This window comes from Saccopteryx leptura, chromosome 3, assembly GCF_036850995.1.
Source record: "Saccopteryx leptura isolate mSacLep1 chromosome 3, mSacLep1_pri_phased_curated, whole genome shotgun sequence".
Taxonomy (NCBI): Eukaryota; Metazoa; Chordata; class Mammalia; order Chiroptera; family Emballonuridae; genus Saccopteryx; species Saccopteryx leptura.
The window spans coordinates 94,899,346-94,916,214 of NC_089505.1; the positions used below are offsets into that span (position 1 = coordinate 94,899,346).

At 52.1% G+C, this 16,869-nt stretch overlaps 1 protein-coding gene across 4 annotated transcripts in view; it reads right to left on the reverse strand.

The window, feature by feature from the left end:
- Window positions 1-16,869, reverse strand: part of PADI2 (peptidyl arginine deiminase 2) — a 77,665-nt gene that overhangs the window by 23,533 nt on the left and 37,263 nt on the right. For all 4 annotated transcript variants that reach the window (XM_066375207.1, XM_066375208.1, XM_066375209.1 and 1 more), the window contains 5 exons: window positions 13,007-13,190; window positions 11,968-12,040; window positions 4,513-4,574; window positions 1,885-2,002; window positions 1,357-1,482 (listed from right to left, as the gene is read on the reverse strand). In XM_066375207.1, the coding sequence (XP_066231304.1) occupies window positions 1,357-1,482; window positions 1,885-2,002; window positions 4,513-4,574; window positions 11,968-12,040; window positions 13,007-13,190 (563 nt within the window). The remainder of the gene's footprint in view (window positions 1-1,356; window positions 1,483-1,884; window positions 2,003-4,512; window positions 4,575-11,967; window positions 12,041-13,006; window positions 13,191-16,869) is intronic.

Consider the following 16,869-nt stretch of genomic DNA (forward strand, 5'->3'; position numbering starts at 1 on the left):
CTGGGGACATTCCAACCTGTATGAGGTCACTGCCTGAGACGAGGGTGGATCAGGAGGACTGGCTCAGGTGGCAGCTGTCCATTGCTGTCCTGGCTAAATCACTCCCTGAGGTGAGGGTCCAGGGCCCCCATGACCCACCCTTCAGGGCGACTGCCCTGGTTATAGTGGGCTGTCCAGAGGTGGGCCCCAGAGCTGGGCCAGAGATCCTGGGTCCCCAGACAGCTGGGCACCCAGGGGCAGCCCCACCCTGCATGCATGGCAAATTGCAAAGCTATTTTGCTTAGAGAGCATTTTAACACATAAATCAGATCTTGACAGTCCCTTGCTTAAACCCCTTTAATGGCTATCCACTGTCCTCAGAATGAAAGCTAAGCCTTCTCTGCATGCCCTGGCCCCTGCCCAGTTCGTTGACCTTGACTCTCACACATCCCCTCCCCCTGGTCTTCTTTCTGCTCCTCCAAGCTGGTTCCCTCCTCTGTGCCTTGTAGGTACCGCTTCCTGTGCTTGGAACACTTCCCTCAGCCCATAAACGGTGGTTCTTTCTCATTGTTCGTTTGGGTCTCAGCTCAAGTGTCACCTGCTCAGGCTAGTGGTGCCTTATGTCTGTCCCTGCCACTCTTGACTACGTGGTCTGTGTCATTTCCTCCAATCATGCTACTTACTATGTCCCCCTCCCTAGACTGCCACATCCCAGGCAGGTGTGATTGCAGAGTTCACTGCGAGGACCCCAGCACTGAGAACAGCACCTGGGGTCTCAATATACACTCATAGAAAGATGGAGTCAGAGCGGGCCGCTCACGGCGCAAGCGCGTGCCCTACACAATGGGGGCCCTGGATGCCCTGTCCCAGTCAAGAGGAGCATGGGGGTCACTCCTGCAGGGTACCCACAACATCGTCAGGGGCTCTTTAAAAGTGAGCGGCAGTTCTCAGCTCCAGGAGGTCTGAGATAGGCAAAATATTCCTGGGGGGTTCCTGCTTCAGGTATCATGACATGAAGGTAACATGTCTCCAGAAAAAGACAACCCTCCAAAGCCCTTCCTCCCGTGGTTCATGGGGAAGAAGGCCCTCTGGGTTCTACACAAACCTGAGTCATAACTGACTCCTTTGAGAGACAAGAGGTCTGTCCCGTGGGGCCTCCTGACTTCATAGGACAACTATTACCATTATGTAAAGACCCAGTTACTTACTAAGAGGCCAGTCCTGGCTCTCTCCAGCACCTGCACCTGTGGGGGCCACGACAGCTAAGGGCAGGGGGCCTGGGGAGCCTTCGAGGGCAGAGCTGGGCCCCACTTGGGGGCCTCTCAGTGAGCTCTGCGTGGAGCGGACCTGCCGGAGGGCTGGGCTGGGGTCACTCACTCTCCACGTAGAACACGCCCACTTTGTCCGAGTCCGACATGGAAATGTAGAGGACGATCTCGTATCCTGTGGGGAGGCGGTCCGGGCCTTTGGTCCTCAGGATCATCTGGGACATGTCCTTGAGGTCTGAGGGGTGGATGCACGAGGAGGTTAGAATTAAGAGACCAGCAGCTGGAATGTTGGCTTACAAATTTATAGTCAGGACAAAGAAAAACCCACAATGCATTATGGAAACTATAGAAAAGCATAAAAAGCGACTGTCATCTCTAATACCACAGATGACCAATAACCTTCTGGGAATTTCCTTCCAGTCCTTTTCCTACGTCTGTGTATCTTCTTTAAAAACACGGGTCCAGCGGAACTATATTAATAGTTAATTTTTTGTTTTTAGCAAGAGTGAATATTGGAGTCCTGTCCCCAGAAGACCCAAGGTCACTCCTGCCTCAATCTCAGCCCAGCCTAGGGCCTGGCATGAGTGTTCCCATTGCCCCACCCTGCCCCCAGCCCTGATTGTGGGCCTGCTGGTACCTTCTTTGGTGTAGACCTTATTGTCCCTGAAGTCCTCCTTGGGCAACCAGGGTATGTCTCGGTCACAGTTTACCAGCAGGATGGCCCCCTGGCCCTCGGGGCCCCAGGTCCAGGACGCCTACATTGGCAGAGAGAGAGGTCAGTCCCCTCTTCTCTACCTTCCAGCAGATATTCCCAGCCCCAGACTTCATGGGACCCCGGAGAGCCAGCACTAGCAGGAGAATAAAGAGCAGCCATCACTCATTGGGGCAGCTGTGACCTGGCAAATGTGACTCCCACCTCCGATGCCCAGAGATGGTCCATGTAAGCACCAAAGTCACATTCAGGAGGGGGACGGGTAGTGGCAGAAAGAGGCACAGAGATTGGAGGGCTGATGATCACTCATGAGCCTCACGTCTGCTGTGTCTGCGGCTGGAGGGGGGTGGAGGCAGGGAGCTGGGGGGTGTCCAGAGAAATGGGCAGACAGACATTTACAACAGGCTCTGAAGTCCTCAGAGGGGCTCAGGGGAAGACGCCTAGATGGACAGACACCCAGCTGTTTCCAGATGCTCGGAGTGTTCCAAATGGGACCTGCAAGGTGATCCGTTTTCTATGCTGCAGCCAGAGTGGTTTAGAACGATCTCTAACCAGATCAGGTTGTTTCTCTGCTTTCATCCCGGTCAGAGCCTCCCTGTTGACTTAGGATAAAGTCACTGTGGCTTGCAAGGCCCGGGGAGACCTGTCCACCTCTCCCTCTGCTCCTCTCCCCTTCCTTCTTGCTCACTCTGCTCCCCCATACTTGCCTGCTCCCCAAAGATGCCAAGCTCTCAGGCTTTCACCTGCACTGATTCCTCTGCTTAGAAAGCTGTCCTGTCTCCCTTCACCCGGCCAACACCACTCCTCCTTCTGGTCACAGCAAAACTGTCCCCTTTCCCCTGAAAAATTTATGATTCTCCAGACCCGAGCAGCTTCCCTGGGTGTACACTTCTGACACTGTACATGTTCTTTTGGGGGTGAATTTGGAAGAAATGTGAGGAACAGCTACCCATGTCATTCTTTATTTAATGTGGTTCCCTGAAGGCATGAGCTATGCCTCTGGGGCATGACCCAGTCCTGGAATATAAAAGGTGCCCAACAATTATGTATGAAATGATAAATAAAATAAGCAATGTCATCCTGGTCAATTGATTCAGAGGTAGAGCATTGGCCTGGCATGTGAATGTCCTGAGTTTGATTCCTGGTCAGGGAACACAGGAGAAGCAACCATCTGCTTTTCCACCCCTCCCCCTCCCCCTCCCCCTTCTCTCTCTCTCTCTCTCTCTCTCTTCCCTTCCCACAGCCATGGCTCAATTGATTCCAGTGGATTGGCCCTGGGTGCTGAGGATGGCTCCATGGAGTTTCTACTTCAGGCTCTAAAACTAGCTTGGTTGCAATCATGGTCCCAGATGGGCAGAGCATCGGCCCCAGACAGGGGCTGCTAGGTGGATCCCAGTTGGGGCACATGTGGGAGTCTGTTTCTCTACCTCCCCTCCTGTCACTTGGAAAAGATGAAAAAATAAAATATGCAATGTCACTGGCCTGCATGGAGAAAGACTGGGTAAGTTCAGGCCCACGGGGACAGTAGGACTTCTGCAAGGCTGCAGAGCCCTGCTGGGATGCTTCAGTGGCCTCCGTGAGTCTGTTGTCACATCTTGGCCAGCAACACAGAGCATATATATATGTGAGGCTGACTTGACTGCCTTGGGAAGGCAGGACCAGGGCAGAGCCCACGGAGGAGCCTGGGAAAGGGATTCTCCAATAGTCCTGAGGCCTCCCTAGCAACATGGCAGGGAGTCTGGGGCCAGCTGCTACTCCCCAGGCTCCTCGCTGGGGTTTTATTTAACTTTTAAAACTATCCATCTATGTGTAATTTAAACCAGGCTTTAGATTGCTATGGTAAATAATTAGAGGATATAACAGAGCAAAATCAATGGAGCTTAAAAACTGGTTTGAGTCTAAAGGACGGAACAGAATGAGAACATGGCGCTATCTGCACATGTTAAAATTACACGCACGCCCATCAGACCACGGGTTGTGCAAGACTCATAAGAACAGAAAGAGACACATTAAACCCATTAAAATGGCCCTTTGTGGGGGATCAGAATATGCAGGATAAAAGAGAATGAATGAATGAATGAATGAATAAAAGAGGAGGGGGGATGTGCACACACCATTAAAGATCATGTGCCTTAAACTGAGGGTGATTAATGCAGCCTTCTGCTCCTGGCAGTCTTTCCTACTCACATTTAAAGGTTTTTTTTTGTTTTTGTTTTTTAAAGGCAAAATAATAACAGCAGATACTTTGGTGGCACTTCCTCTGGGGCAGGACATTAATTTTCTCCCAACAACTCTGTGAACTGGAGGTCCCCATCCTGTGGGTGTGGAAACTTGGGAACCTGTTCTGTGGTTGTTCCCATAAGGAGCTCGGCTCCCCCGTGGGTCTGCCCTGGTGTGCTGCGTGTCAGGGAGCCTGTCTTGGACCCCACCCTCCTCCTCGGAGACCGCGGGTTGGCTGTGCTTGCTGCTGGGAGGGTCATGTCTGTTTGCGGAATCCAGCCTGGGGCTCTGCCTTCAAAGCCCCCCAGTTCATCTGCCCAGGTAGCTAGGTACCTTTTTTGGGTTGTTCTTCTCGACCATGCCATCCCGGTCTGCATCCACATCCAGGGAGATCTCTGGGAACAGACACACAGTGAGCTGCTGAGCCTGCCAGACAGGCTGGGGCAGAGACAGGGACAGGGAAAGGAGGAAGACCTGTGGGATTAGGGTGTAGCTTACCATGTGCTTGGTCCCTGGAAGGAGAGGGTCTTGCTGAGGTAATTTTAGCCAACCCCCTGCCTCAACACTCCCTGCCTAACGGAGAACATGGGCAGATGCTGCAGACTTTGCAGCTTATGGCTCTGAGAGGTGCTGTCAGTTGGGTCCGATCGCCCACCACTTCCTGGTTCCTCAGTCAACTCTGGGTGGGGTGAGCCTCAACTGTACAGACCTTCCCAGGGTCACACAGGTGGCACTAACAAAATAGGGGCACACACTGCGGTTGGTCTGATTTGAAGTTCTTTTTTCCTTTTTTGTATTTTTCCAAAATTCGAAGCGAGGAGGCAGTCAGACAGACTCCCGCATGTACCCAACTGGGATCTACCTGGCATGCCCACCAGGAGGCAATGCTCTGCCCATCTGAGGTGTTGCTTCATTGCGGCTGGAGCCATTCTAGCACCTGAAGTGGAGGCCATGGAGCCGTCCTCAGCACCCAGGCTAACTTTGCTCCAATGGAGCCTTGGCTGAGGGAGGGGAAGAGAGAGACAGAAAGGAGAGGGCGAAGAGTGGAGAAGCAGATGGGTGCTTCTCCTGTGTGCCTTGGAATCGAACCTGGGACTTCCACACGCTGGGCCGACGCTCTACCACTGAGCCAACCAGCCAGGACCTGATTTGAAGTTCTTATTTTGAAAACTGTCATAGGATTCCTGAACTAATATATACCAGCCTGTCTAGGACATGTGTGCGCACATGTGTTTGAGCATGTGTATCTCTCCCAGAATTCTCAGTGGTCTAGGTCCAACCTCCAAGGACTGAGGGCTCTACTCTGGGTGGGAAACTGGGTCTCCAACCCCTCTTGATCTGAGGGTGCCCGAGAGGCCAGGCTGTCAGATAGAGCAGTAATTTTCAACCTTTTTTGAGCCGCGGCACATTTTTTACATTTACAAAATCCTGGGGCACACCACCTACCAAAATGACACAAAATGACACTCTAACACAGTACATATTATACATATAGTTAATAATATAGTTTCTAAATGTATTTATACTCACACCTGACCATGTCTCGCAGCACACTGGTTGAAAAACACCGAATAGAGGATCCAGGGAGGGATCTCTTTTTATCCTTTCTCTTGGGGAAGGGACCTTTGGTATCCTAGCTGAATCAGGCCTTCCTGGAGACAGACTTTGTGGCAACTGTGAGACCCTTAAATGAACCTAAGATTCAGCATCAGACAGTGCTGGGTTCAAAACCTAGTTCTCTGCCTATATGCTGTGTGACTTGGGGCAGGTTAGCCTCTTTAAGCCCCAGTTTCTTTACCAGTAAGGGAAGTTGCACTATTTGCAATAGTAGAAATTACAGATATTTTGAGTCAGATACTTCTCTGTTGAGAGGGTCATCCTGTGCATTGTAGGATGTTTAGCTGTATCCCTGGTCTCTCCCCCCACTAAATGTCAGTAACACCCCCCAGCTGTGACAGCCAAAATGTCTTTGTATATTGCTAACTGTCTCTGGGAAGCAAAATGACCCTTTGTATTACAGACCAACTGGGCAGGGCAGGGGAGTCGTTGGGAAGGTGATGGGAGCCTCACACAGAGCGAGATGGGCCGGATCCAGGCCCAGGAACCGCCCGGCAGGCTCAGCCTCACGTTGGGCATGACTTGGACTGAGACAGGAGTTGGGTGGGAATGAATGAATTCCTGGTTAGTCCCCTTGGCAGGCATGCGTCTCCCTGGATTGGGTGAAGAGGAGGGTCCTGGCGCAGAAAGGACACTGATGTCACAGGTGGCTCACCCGGAGTCTGGGGATTATGTTCAGGTCTTCCCTTTGCCCAGTCGATTCCCTCCCATCCTTGAATGTGGCTTGTCTGGGTTGAGAAGAAGGCAGGCGACAGAAGGCTTTAAGGGCACCCGGTCCTTGGGAGAGGCGGCAGGCCAGTGTCACCACATCTGCAGCCTCAGGGTCCATTAGATACTGTAAGGGGCATAACTGTGTACCCTCCTTCTGTTAGTCCCATTCACTCAGCAGGTCGCTGGTGAGCACCTGCTGTGTCCCAGGCCCCATACTGAGAACAGAGCCCCGGTGGTGGGCCATCGGGGCACAGTGCCGGCTCCCAAGGAATCCCCAGCCCTATGTTCCCACTTTACAGCTGAATAAACCCAGACTCAGAGACGTCCCCTGTTAGAAAATGGGGCTGATAACCTGGGAGGCGGGGCCGGGATAAGGGTTTTTTTTTTTTTTTTTTGTATTTTTCTGAAGCTGGAAACGGGGAGAGACAGTCAGACAGACTCCCGCATGCGCCCGACCGGGATCCACCCAGCACGCCCACCAGGGGGGTGACGCTCTGCCCACCAGGGGGCGATGCTCTGCCCCTCCAGGGCGTCGCTCTGTTGTGACCAGAGCCACTCTAGCGCCTGGGGCAGAGGCCAAGGAGCCATCCCCAGCGCCTGGGCCATCTTTGCTCCAATGGAGCCTCGGCTGCGGGAGGGGAAGAGAGAGACAGAGAGGAAGGAGAGGGGGAGGGGTGGAGAAGCAGATGGGCGCTTCTCCTGTGTGCTCTGGCCGGGAATCGAACCCGAGACTTCTGCACGCCAGGGCGATGCTCTACCACTGAGCCAACCGGCCAGGGCTCGGGATAAGGGTTTTAGGGAGAAAGCGGGAAAGGCAGAGCCACGGCCGCTGTTAAAGAGGCTGAAGGCTCAGTTGGAGGAACTGTATTGATTTTGGCTCCCAGCCTTTACGAACTTACAGCTGGACATTCCCGCTGAAGCCCCTCCCTGGGAATCAGCCGCAGGCGCAGCCTCCTGAAGGGCTCGCTCTCCTTTGCTTTTCAAGATAACAATCTCTCCTGTGTGTACAGTTCACCCTGCCAGCAGCAGACACTCCCCATGCATTTTCTCCCATCTATGACACTAGACGGAGTGATGCCCCTCCTGGCCGCCCCACCCTACAGATGAAGAAACCGAGGTACCCAGCAGGGAAGTGACCGGGATGTCCCTAGAGAGTACAGAGCCAGATGTCCTACGCGGGCCTCTGACTCCAGATCCCTGTGCTAAGCTGTTCTCGCCGCTGACTCAGGCTGACCTCTGCCCTTGGCTGCTTCCAAAAGCCAAGCCTGCTTGTGGGCCGCTTCCAAAACCCAAACCCCTAGGCCTTGCTACCCTGAAGGTCATCCCCAGAGGAACTGGCCGCGTCCCCACCCTGGCAGCCCTGTGGCCTTCGTCTCTAGGCTGCAAGGTGGCTCCACTTTGCGGCTTCCCTGGTGTGTCCCTGGGAGCAGTGGGTCCCAGGAGATAAACCATAGAGCACTTTATTGCGCTTTCCTTCACTATGATTACTTAAATTAAATTTTTTTTTTTGTGAATACTTGCACCATGTGCAAAAGAAATTGACTAGTGCCAAACAGCTTCTAAAGAAACAGAGCAGGTCCCCTCAGGGCCGTTCCCGCACCTGCCTGAAGCAAGCTCCTTAACACCAAAGAACACGTTTGGTGCTCCTTCTGGATTTAGGGAACTTGGATATAGGTTTCACGGACTCTCTATTTTGCAACTTGGGCATTATGTAATTGGGCTTCTTTTTTTAAAATTTATTTTTATCTGATATTTATTTTTTCATAATTGGGCTTCTATGTCACTCACCTTCCTACCTCCCCGCCAGGGCTGAACATTTTCTATCTTATGACCCATGAACCGTCTCCAAAGCCAATTGAAATTGCTTTCTCTCCCCTCCCTCCGGATGTCCCCTCAAGCTATAAGCCATCCCTCAAGGACTCTGCCCTTCAAAGTTTCTCCCAATGTCCAAGTTATCTAGATTCCAAAGGGATGATCCTCGTCAGAGCAGAGAGCAGGGCTGGAGTGACCTGCCCAGAGCTCTGCCCTCCTGGGGAGGCTGTGCGTTCCTGGGGAGGAGGGAGGGGTCACCTGTTTCAGGGCCTCTGGGATCTGGACGACATTTCCCAGAGGCTCTGAGTCCTACCTCAGCTCCTGGGAATAGCCCCAAGGTGTCAGGTGGCGCCTGGGGTGTGGGGCAGATGGATGGGGAGTGTCAAATTGGGTTCAAGGCATTCTTCCGTGAGAATCTAGACACTGAAACCTCAGCTTTGACACAGAGCCACAAGCACTTTGGTGGGCTGCCAGCCCCCAGGGACAGTGACAGGGTGCCTGGCCTTCTTGCCTTACTGGGCAGCCTGGGGTGTGATGGGGAAGAAGGTCTCTCTGTCCCCCACAGCCAGCCATCCGAGGCACTGGGGAGGGGGCACGAGGAAGGAGATCCTCAGGTTGGGGCTCAACATTCCCAAGGCTAGAGTGGGTGGACTGCTCCCACTGCCCGGACCACAGCAAGCAGGCTGAGGCTCGGGACTTCTGCCCTCCCCACCTCCACTTTCTCCCTTAACAGGAGGGGTTTGCAAACCAGCCTGAATTGGAGTCTTGAAGGTTCTCAGGGATCAAGGAGCTCAAAGCCCTCATTTTATAGCTGGAGAAATGTGAGATTTAGAGGGGGTGGGCGGCTTATCAAGGTCACATAGCAAGTCCTTGGCAGGACTGAGACCAAGACCTAGAACCTTATTTGGCCAAGGATACTGTGGGTTTGTTTCTAAATCCCAAGAGGAAGACCGAGGGCAGGAAGGTTCTTCAACCTCACCCAGGCAGAGAGAAGATGTAGCCACCCCAAGAGGAAGGGAGAAAAGAAGAGCTTTGCCTGAGCAACTACTCCTATGCCATGTTCTGTATGTTCCATCCCATCTAATCCTTGCAAGCACATTGGGAGAGTGCTTTGCAAGCCCATTTTGCAGATGAGGAAACTGAGGAGTAATGCTCACAATGTGGCTTCAGGGCGACAGAGTTAGTACTTAGACCAGTGGTTCTCAACCTTTCTAATGCCGTGACCCCGCAATACAGTTCCTCATGTTGCGGTGACCCCAAACCAAAAAATAATTTTGGTGGCTACTTCATAACTGTAATTTTTCTACAGTTATGATTCGGAATGTAAATACCTGATATGCATTATGTATTTTCCGATGGCTTTAGGCGACCCTGCCGGGGTCGTGACCCACAGGTTGAGAACTGCTGACTTAGACTTATTTCTTTCTGCTTAGCATGGGCTCAGGACAGAACTAGGGTGAGACAGACTCAGCTATGTCCTTGGACAGCCTCACCATCTTGGGATATTCAGGTGTCCCTGCCTCTGAGGTGCTGGCCCTGAATGATTATTCAGGGTGTAGGGCTCAAGCACTCCTGGGATAGACGACTGAGAAAAGCCAGGACCTGGAAAGGTCAGTTAGACCAGTGGGTCCCAAGGGAAATAAAATTTTCTCCAGGGACCCTGGTAGAACAGGAGACACAAGTTCAGTGAGGTGAGTTTTTCATTAAGCATCACTTCCACGAAGCAAATGCCTGTCTTCTATTCTGAGATTATGTCCTGCCTACTTTTTAGGTGTTCAAGTGTTGAAAGATGGTGATCATTAATGACAAATTATTAATGTCTTTTTCTGGGCCAAGCATCAAAGATATCATTCCTATTATTATTATTATTATTTAATTATTATTTGGTGGGGGCAGACATTTACTGCCCTAGGAACCAAAGTTTCTGGAACTGGTGGCAGTTAACTAAATAACTGTTCAGGGAGAACATAGCCTCAGGACCTCAGAAGAGTGAGCCCGGTCATTCACCACGGATGCGGTATGTTCCGGGGACAGAGGACAAGCTTAGGCATCTTCTAAGGGAGGGGGCGAGTCCAGTCCTGTTTATAGTGTGTTACTTGCCAGCTGCCCTGAGTCTGCCCTGCTTCAGTGGAATTCTCGTTACTGGTACATTCAGCCCTTTGGGATGCCCCTCATGTCACAGGCCTCTGGCTGCTGCCCGTCCTGAGTCCTCAGGTGTCCTATCTCGGTGGGATCAGGTTTCCTGAGGAACGGTCACCCGAGACAACCTGGGGCTATATGTGCATGTGAGGTCCACACCCGTGCCAGCCCTCAGCTGTGACTCAGTAGGCTTTGGTTTCCACCTCTCCAGGCCCCCTGAGGTTGTCCTGACCCCACCCCAGGCCGGGTATACCCTTGGTGTAGAAGGAGGGATGGGGTGTCCCGCAACCAAGCCCGTCTGGGAATAGCCAAGAAGAAGAGCATTGCTGTTGAGCCTATTGTGGAGAGGTGGGGCTGGCTTAGGAACGAGATTTTTTTTTTTTTTTTTTTGGGGGGGGTTGTTCCAAGAACCATGTAGAATATGAGATAAAGTGTGTGGCTTCAGGCAAGTTTTTGTTTGTTTTACTTTTTATGAGTCTTGGTTTTCTCATCTATAAAAGGGGAACAATTGTAGTGTCTATTCTCAGAACAATGGTAAGAACAGATTGAGATCATGACAGTAAGACATCTAGTATTGGACCCTGGCACACGGTAGGTGCTCATAAGTGTCAGGTGTTTCTCCTCCTCCTCTTCCTCAAAACACCCAGCAAGGTCCTTAACAAGGAGTCCTTAACATGGAAGACATCAATATTATTTTTAAAGCACTCAACGCTCAGTAACTGCTACTTCCTTCCTCCTACCATGTAGCAATTCTTAATGTTAAACTGAGGCTAGACAGGCAAATCCTCTAAAATGCAATCAGATTATATGGTTAAAATTTCAGAAAATATATACAATTAGCACTTTACCTGCAGAAGGGCTGCATGACGAAAGGTTCGGAAAAGCACATCTCTGGGCCCTGCTGAGCCAGGTGGGCTCCACCCAGGGCAGAGGAGTGCCACACAATTGAAAGAACCTGGGAGCGTTACAACCCTGAGTTCTGAACTCAACCTGCCACCGAATTGCTGTGTGACTATTAGTAATTTCCCTAACCTCTCTGGGCTTCACTGCCTTCGTGAGTTAAATGAAGGGCTTGAATGAGGTGAGTTACAGACCCAGGCTGCATCTCTGGGTCCAGGGAGGGTAAGGATGGTCAAGGACAGCACAGGCCGTGTGGGCAGGCCATTCCCTCACTATGAGAGGGAAGCCCTTCTCCAGGGTGCAGGGGGGAGCTGGGGGAGGAACAGACTTTGCTCTTTCTTCTCCATGATCCATAGAGCTTGTGATAGGGACCCTGACATTGGGGTGAGTTGCTGACAGACCAGGGCATACCTCTCCCTGTAGGATACTCCCCACCTTAGTAGAGAAGGGCCTGGGCACCTGTGGCATCACTCCTTGGTCCTGCATTATTCAGAGGAAGCTCTGAGTGCTAGGTCTGCAGCATTGAAAACAGCCCAAGTGCCGGCGAGAAGGGTGGCAATGCCAGGCTCTGGGGGATGAAGGCACCCAGGCCATTGCCTGTCAACTCACCAATAGCTGTAAGGAAGAGCCCAGCCTGGTCGATGGGGACGTTCCCCTCCTGCTCATAGTAGTTGACAGTGACCTGTAGGGAGGGCGTGGAGTGAGAGGGAGAGAAGAGCAGAGATCACTTATCACAGGCAGGAAAATCTTTAGTGACAAATCCTGCCTTTCACCTCACAGCCTGTCAAGCCAGCTTTCTCCAAACACCTAAACACTCTCCTCCAGGAAGTACTCCTGGGTTGATGGGCTGCTTCCCCCAGATCATTAAACTGGATAAGGGACTCCCATCTTCTAAGAGTGCAAACAGGGTGCCAACTGCCTACCTGTGCCCACTGGTGTATTCTGCTTCCTGTAGGGCCCCTGCATCTGCTGTGGTGCACTTCTAGCTCCCACTAAGCAACCAGGGGCCAGGGCTTCTTTGGATAGGGCCCAGCCCCTGTAACTGCCATCGGGCACATGAGGTTCATAATTAGAGAACCCAGTGAGGAGAGTCTGGTCTTGGCAAATCACTTTGCTGCATGAATACCCAACACCCCATTTTATACATGATAAAAACAAGGACACCTGTGGCTGTAACTTCCAATGACCCTAATATTCCATCATTCAGCAGCCCACAGTTTTAACCTCCCATGAAGCCACCGTTCATGGTGTAACACCGAGCTGTCTTGGACAGCAGCAACAAACCAGAGGTGGCCCTTAAGCACTTGAAATGTGGCAAGTCCGAACTGAGATGTGCTATAGCGTGAAATGCACACCAGATTTAGACTTAGTATAAAAAACAGAGTGTAAGCAATCTCATTAATATCATCTATATTGCTATCATGCCGAAACAGTAATATTTTGTTATCTGTAGTTAAGTAAAATATATTATTAAAATTAAGTCCACCTGTTTCTTTTTTAATGTGGCTACTGGAAAACTGAAAATGACACGTGTGGCTTGTATTCTGTTTCTATGGGATGGCTCTGGTCCAGCCTGACTCGGTTCCGGCATGGGCCCTGGCTCCCGCGGTCCGCGGGGTGGACCTCCCCAGCTCCCCAGCCCTGGTACCTTGTCACTGCTGGCCTCGGTGCTCGCCTGGCTCATGGTGAGCCGAAGCGTGGTGCTGGGCGAGAGAGGCCAGCGCTGTTTGCCGTTGGTAGCCACCTCCTCGGCCTCCCCGTCACGCACCACCTCTACCCGCACTTGCTCCGAGTGCTTCAGGCTGAAGGTCTGGGCTCCAGCTGGGGCTGCGCTGTAGGGAGAGAGGAGAGCAGGTTATGGGGAGCCCTGGGACAGGTGGGACAAGGAGATTCAGGAGGAGACTCCTGGTGGCTTCTAGGTTGTCTGACTCCAAAGGACCAAACTATCAATATATTGTAATCACCTGGTAGTGAAGAGGGCAGTTGTTACAAATATAGATTCTTGGGCCAATTTTGTACCTACTGAGTCAGAATGTTCAAGGGCGGGACCTGGGAACCTGCATTCTAACAAGCTTCCTGGTGCTCTGATGGGCAGCCAGCGTTGAGGGCCATGGGGTGCCACAGGGGTGGAGGACGGAGACCCAGGCAGAAGTATGAATTCTCTTCAAAGGCAGCTTTCAGCCTAGACCCTGTCTCCCAACCTCCATCTGGTATCTGAGCCAGAGGCTAGGAGGCTGTCGTCAGAGTGCTGGGTTTGCACAGGGATGGAGCCTAGAACATGGGTCCTAATGGGGCAGGGACAGGCTGGCTCTGCCATAAAGCCCCCTCCTTACCGCCACAGCATTCACAGCTTGGAGTCCCCTGCTCTGAGAGTCATTCCTTGGGGGTCCGGAGTGGTCTATTGAAAGGGAAATCCTTTTGGAATTCTTAAAAAGCCATCAGTATTTCAGGGCAGGAAACGAACAGGTTTGATCTGGCTGCCATGGACCGAATGTTTTTTTTTTGTTTTGTTTTGGTTTTTGTATTTTTCTGAAGCTGAAAACGGGGAGAGACAGTCAGACAGACTCCTGCATGCGCCTGACCGGAATCCACCCCGCACGCCCACCAGGGGGCGATGCTCCGCCCACCAGGGGCAACGCTCCGCCGTGACCAGAGCCACTCCAGCGCCTGGGGCAGAGGCCAAGGAGCCATCCCCAGCGCCTGGGCCATCTTTGCTCCAATGGAGCCTCGGCTGTGGGAGGGGAAGAGAGAGACAGAGAGGAAGGAGAGGGGGAGGGGTGGAGAAGCAGATGGGCGCCTCTTCTGTGTGCCCTGGCCGGGAATCGAACACGGGACCTCCGCACGCCAGGCCGACGCTCCACCACTGAGCCAACTGGCCAGGGCCCCAAATGTTTTTGTGTCCCCCCAAATTCATATATTGAAGCCCTAACTCCTAATATGATTGTATTTGATGATGGGGCATTTAGAAGATACTTAAGGTTAAATGAAGTCATGAGAGTGCGGTCCTAATCCGAAAGGATTGGTTGCTTCATAAGAAGAGACAAAGAGAGAGAGAGAGAGATAGATCTCCATGTGCCCTGAAGGGACCCTGTGAGCACACAGGGAGAAGGCAGCTGGCTCCGAGCCAGGAAGGGTCCTCCCCAGAACCGGACCACTCTGGCGCCCTGATCTCAGCCCTCTGGCTTCCAGAGATGTGAGAAATACATCTCTGCTTTTAAGCCATGCTGCCATGGTATTTTGTTTCAGCAGCTCAAGCTGCCTAAGACACTGGCTTAAGGGGAAGTGACAGGAAGGACAAAGAGATGAGGAGAGAAAGGTGCCCAAGGCTGAGGGTTTTGCTAAATCCAGCCTATGGTCCGAAGGTTCCCAAAGGACAAAGAGGGCTCAGAGGGCTTTTGGTGGGATTCTCGTGGGATTTGAGACTAAGATATGGGTACAAGTGTCTTCCTCAAGGGTACATCTGCTATCTTGGGGGCCCGGTGCTCCTGGGCATCAGAATCATCAGGGGCGCTGTTTGAATCTTCAGGGTTTATTTAAAGGCTGTAGCCTTTGAATTTGTGGATCCCATCCCCAGAGAGTCTGGATGGCAGCATGGAAGGGTGGCTGGAGATGTGAACAGGGGCCAGGCTTGAGTGGGGTTTAGACCAATGGCTCTCAAAGTTCAGCAGCAACGGCAGCACCTGGAGAGCTTGTCAAAACACTGATTGCACCTGACCAGGCGGTGGCACATTGGATAGAGTGTCGGATTGGGATGCGGAGGACCCAGGTTCCAGACCCCGAGGTCGCCAGCTTGAGCGCAGGCTCATCGAGTTTTAGCAAGGCTCACCAGTTTGGACCCAAGGTTGCTGGCTTGAGCAAGGGGTCACTCGGTCTGCTGTAGCCCCACGGTCAAGGCACATATGAGAAAGCAATCAATGAACAACTAAGGTGTAGCAATGAAAAACTGGTAATTGATGCTTCTCCTCTCTCTCTGTTCCTGTCTGTCTGTCCTTATCTATCCCTCTCTCTGACTCTCTCTCTGTAAAAAAAAAAAAAAAGACACTGATTGCAGGGCCCCTTCTAGGAGTTTAAGACTCAGTAGGTATGGAGTGGAGCCTGAGAATCTGCATTTATACCATATATTCAGGACCTGTGGGTGCTTCTGACCCAGAGGCTACAGTTTGGGAAGCCCTGGCATAGATATTCAGCAGTGCAGTCTGATGGTTAGAGCCCTGGGGCGGCCAACGCGGTGGACGTGACTGCAGAGGTCATCGGGAAGGGTCGGTTTCTCTCTGACCAGGCCGCAGACCACAGGGCTATGGCAAAGCCCACTGGTCTGAGGCACTGGCTGCAGAGAGTGGGCAAGGATCTGGTAGTTCATGCTCATTGCTGGGAAAGGAACTCCATGAAGAAGCGCCAAGGCCACTTAAAATTCTTGTCCGTCTGCCCCCTTCTAAATTCCTTAGCCTATCATGGGACCACTGGGTTGATCTGACGCTGGGCACCTGTTGGCCATGGCCTGCTGCCCTCTGTCCCTATCGTCCATTAGGAGAAGCACAGAGCCTAAACAAAACTCTGGATTGGGGGTACGGGTGCAGAAGATGTGGGTTTGAGCCCAGTTTGCCACCAACTTGCTAAGGGGTGTGTGTGTGTGAGTGTGCAGCTGAGCAGGACAGAGGTGAGCCTTTGAAAAGCGCCAGGCAGCACTTCCCACAGGGAGGGTGGGTACACTTAGGTGATGTGAGAATGAATAATTGGAAAGATGTATATTATCTTTTCATGGCAATGGATAAAGGCTTGCCTTTAATAGTAATGATAAGATCTCCGTTTAAAACAAAGTTAGGAGAAAAGCGGGAGTTGATTTAAAGAAAAATGTTGATAGCACTGTAGGTGAAATCTGGTTTTGGTAAAAGCCACAAGAGAGTGGTTAGTTGTGGGCTCAGTTCTGGAAAGTCCCCGCTTTCACCATCAACTTGCTGGACAGCCTAGAGCAAGACACTTCTCTCAGTTTAAAGTGCCAGATGAGAGGACGGGACCAGGTCAGAGGTGGCTGGAGTCTGGAGAGTGCAGAGGTGCCGGTCTGGGGCTAAGGGGTGGGAAAGAGGTGCTGAAAAGCTGGGATCTCCCTGCTGTGTCCCCACTTCAACTACAGCCACTGTTACTTCATCTGGTTTTATAGATTGGGTTTCTGCATATACTTCTATTTAGAAGCAAATGCTTTACAAACTCACAGGGCAGGATGATTGGTTAGGACCCAGACTGTGACAATAGGGCTGTAAGCGATGCTTCCTGCCACTTTCCTTACTCCGGGCCAGCGAGAAACTGGAGGAGACCTCAGAGACTCAGGGGGTTAACGCCCGGCCCACACCAAAGCTCCAGGGCCCACACCCACCTACTGCCCTGCAGCGCCAGCCCTGCTGGGAGCTGAGCAAACAGCTATTCTTGGAGTGGCCCTGGCAGGAACAACAAAGGCGCCCATTGTCTCATGCGGATCCATTGGCTGCCTCCCTCCCCAGGAAGAACCTCTCAGAG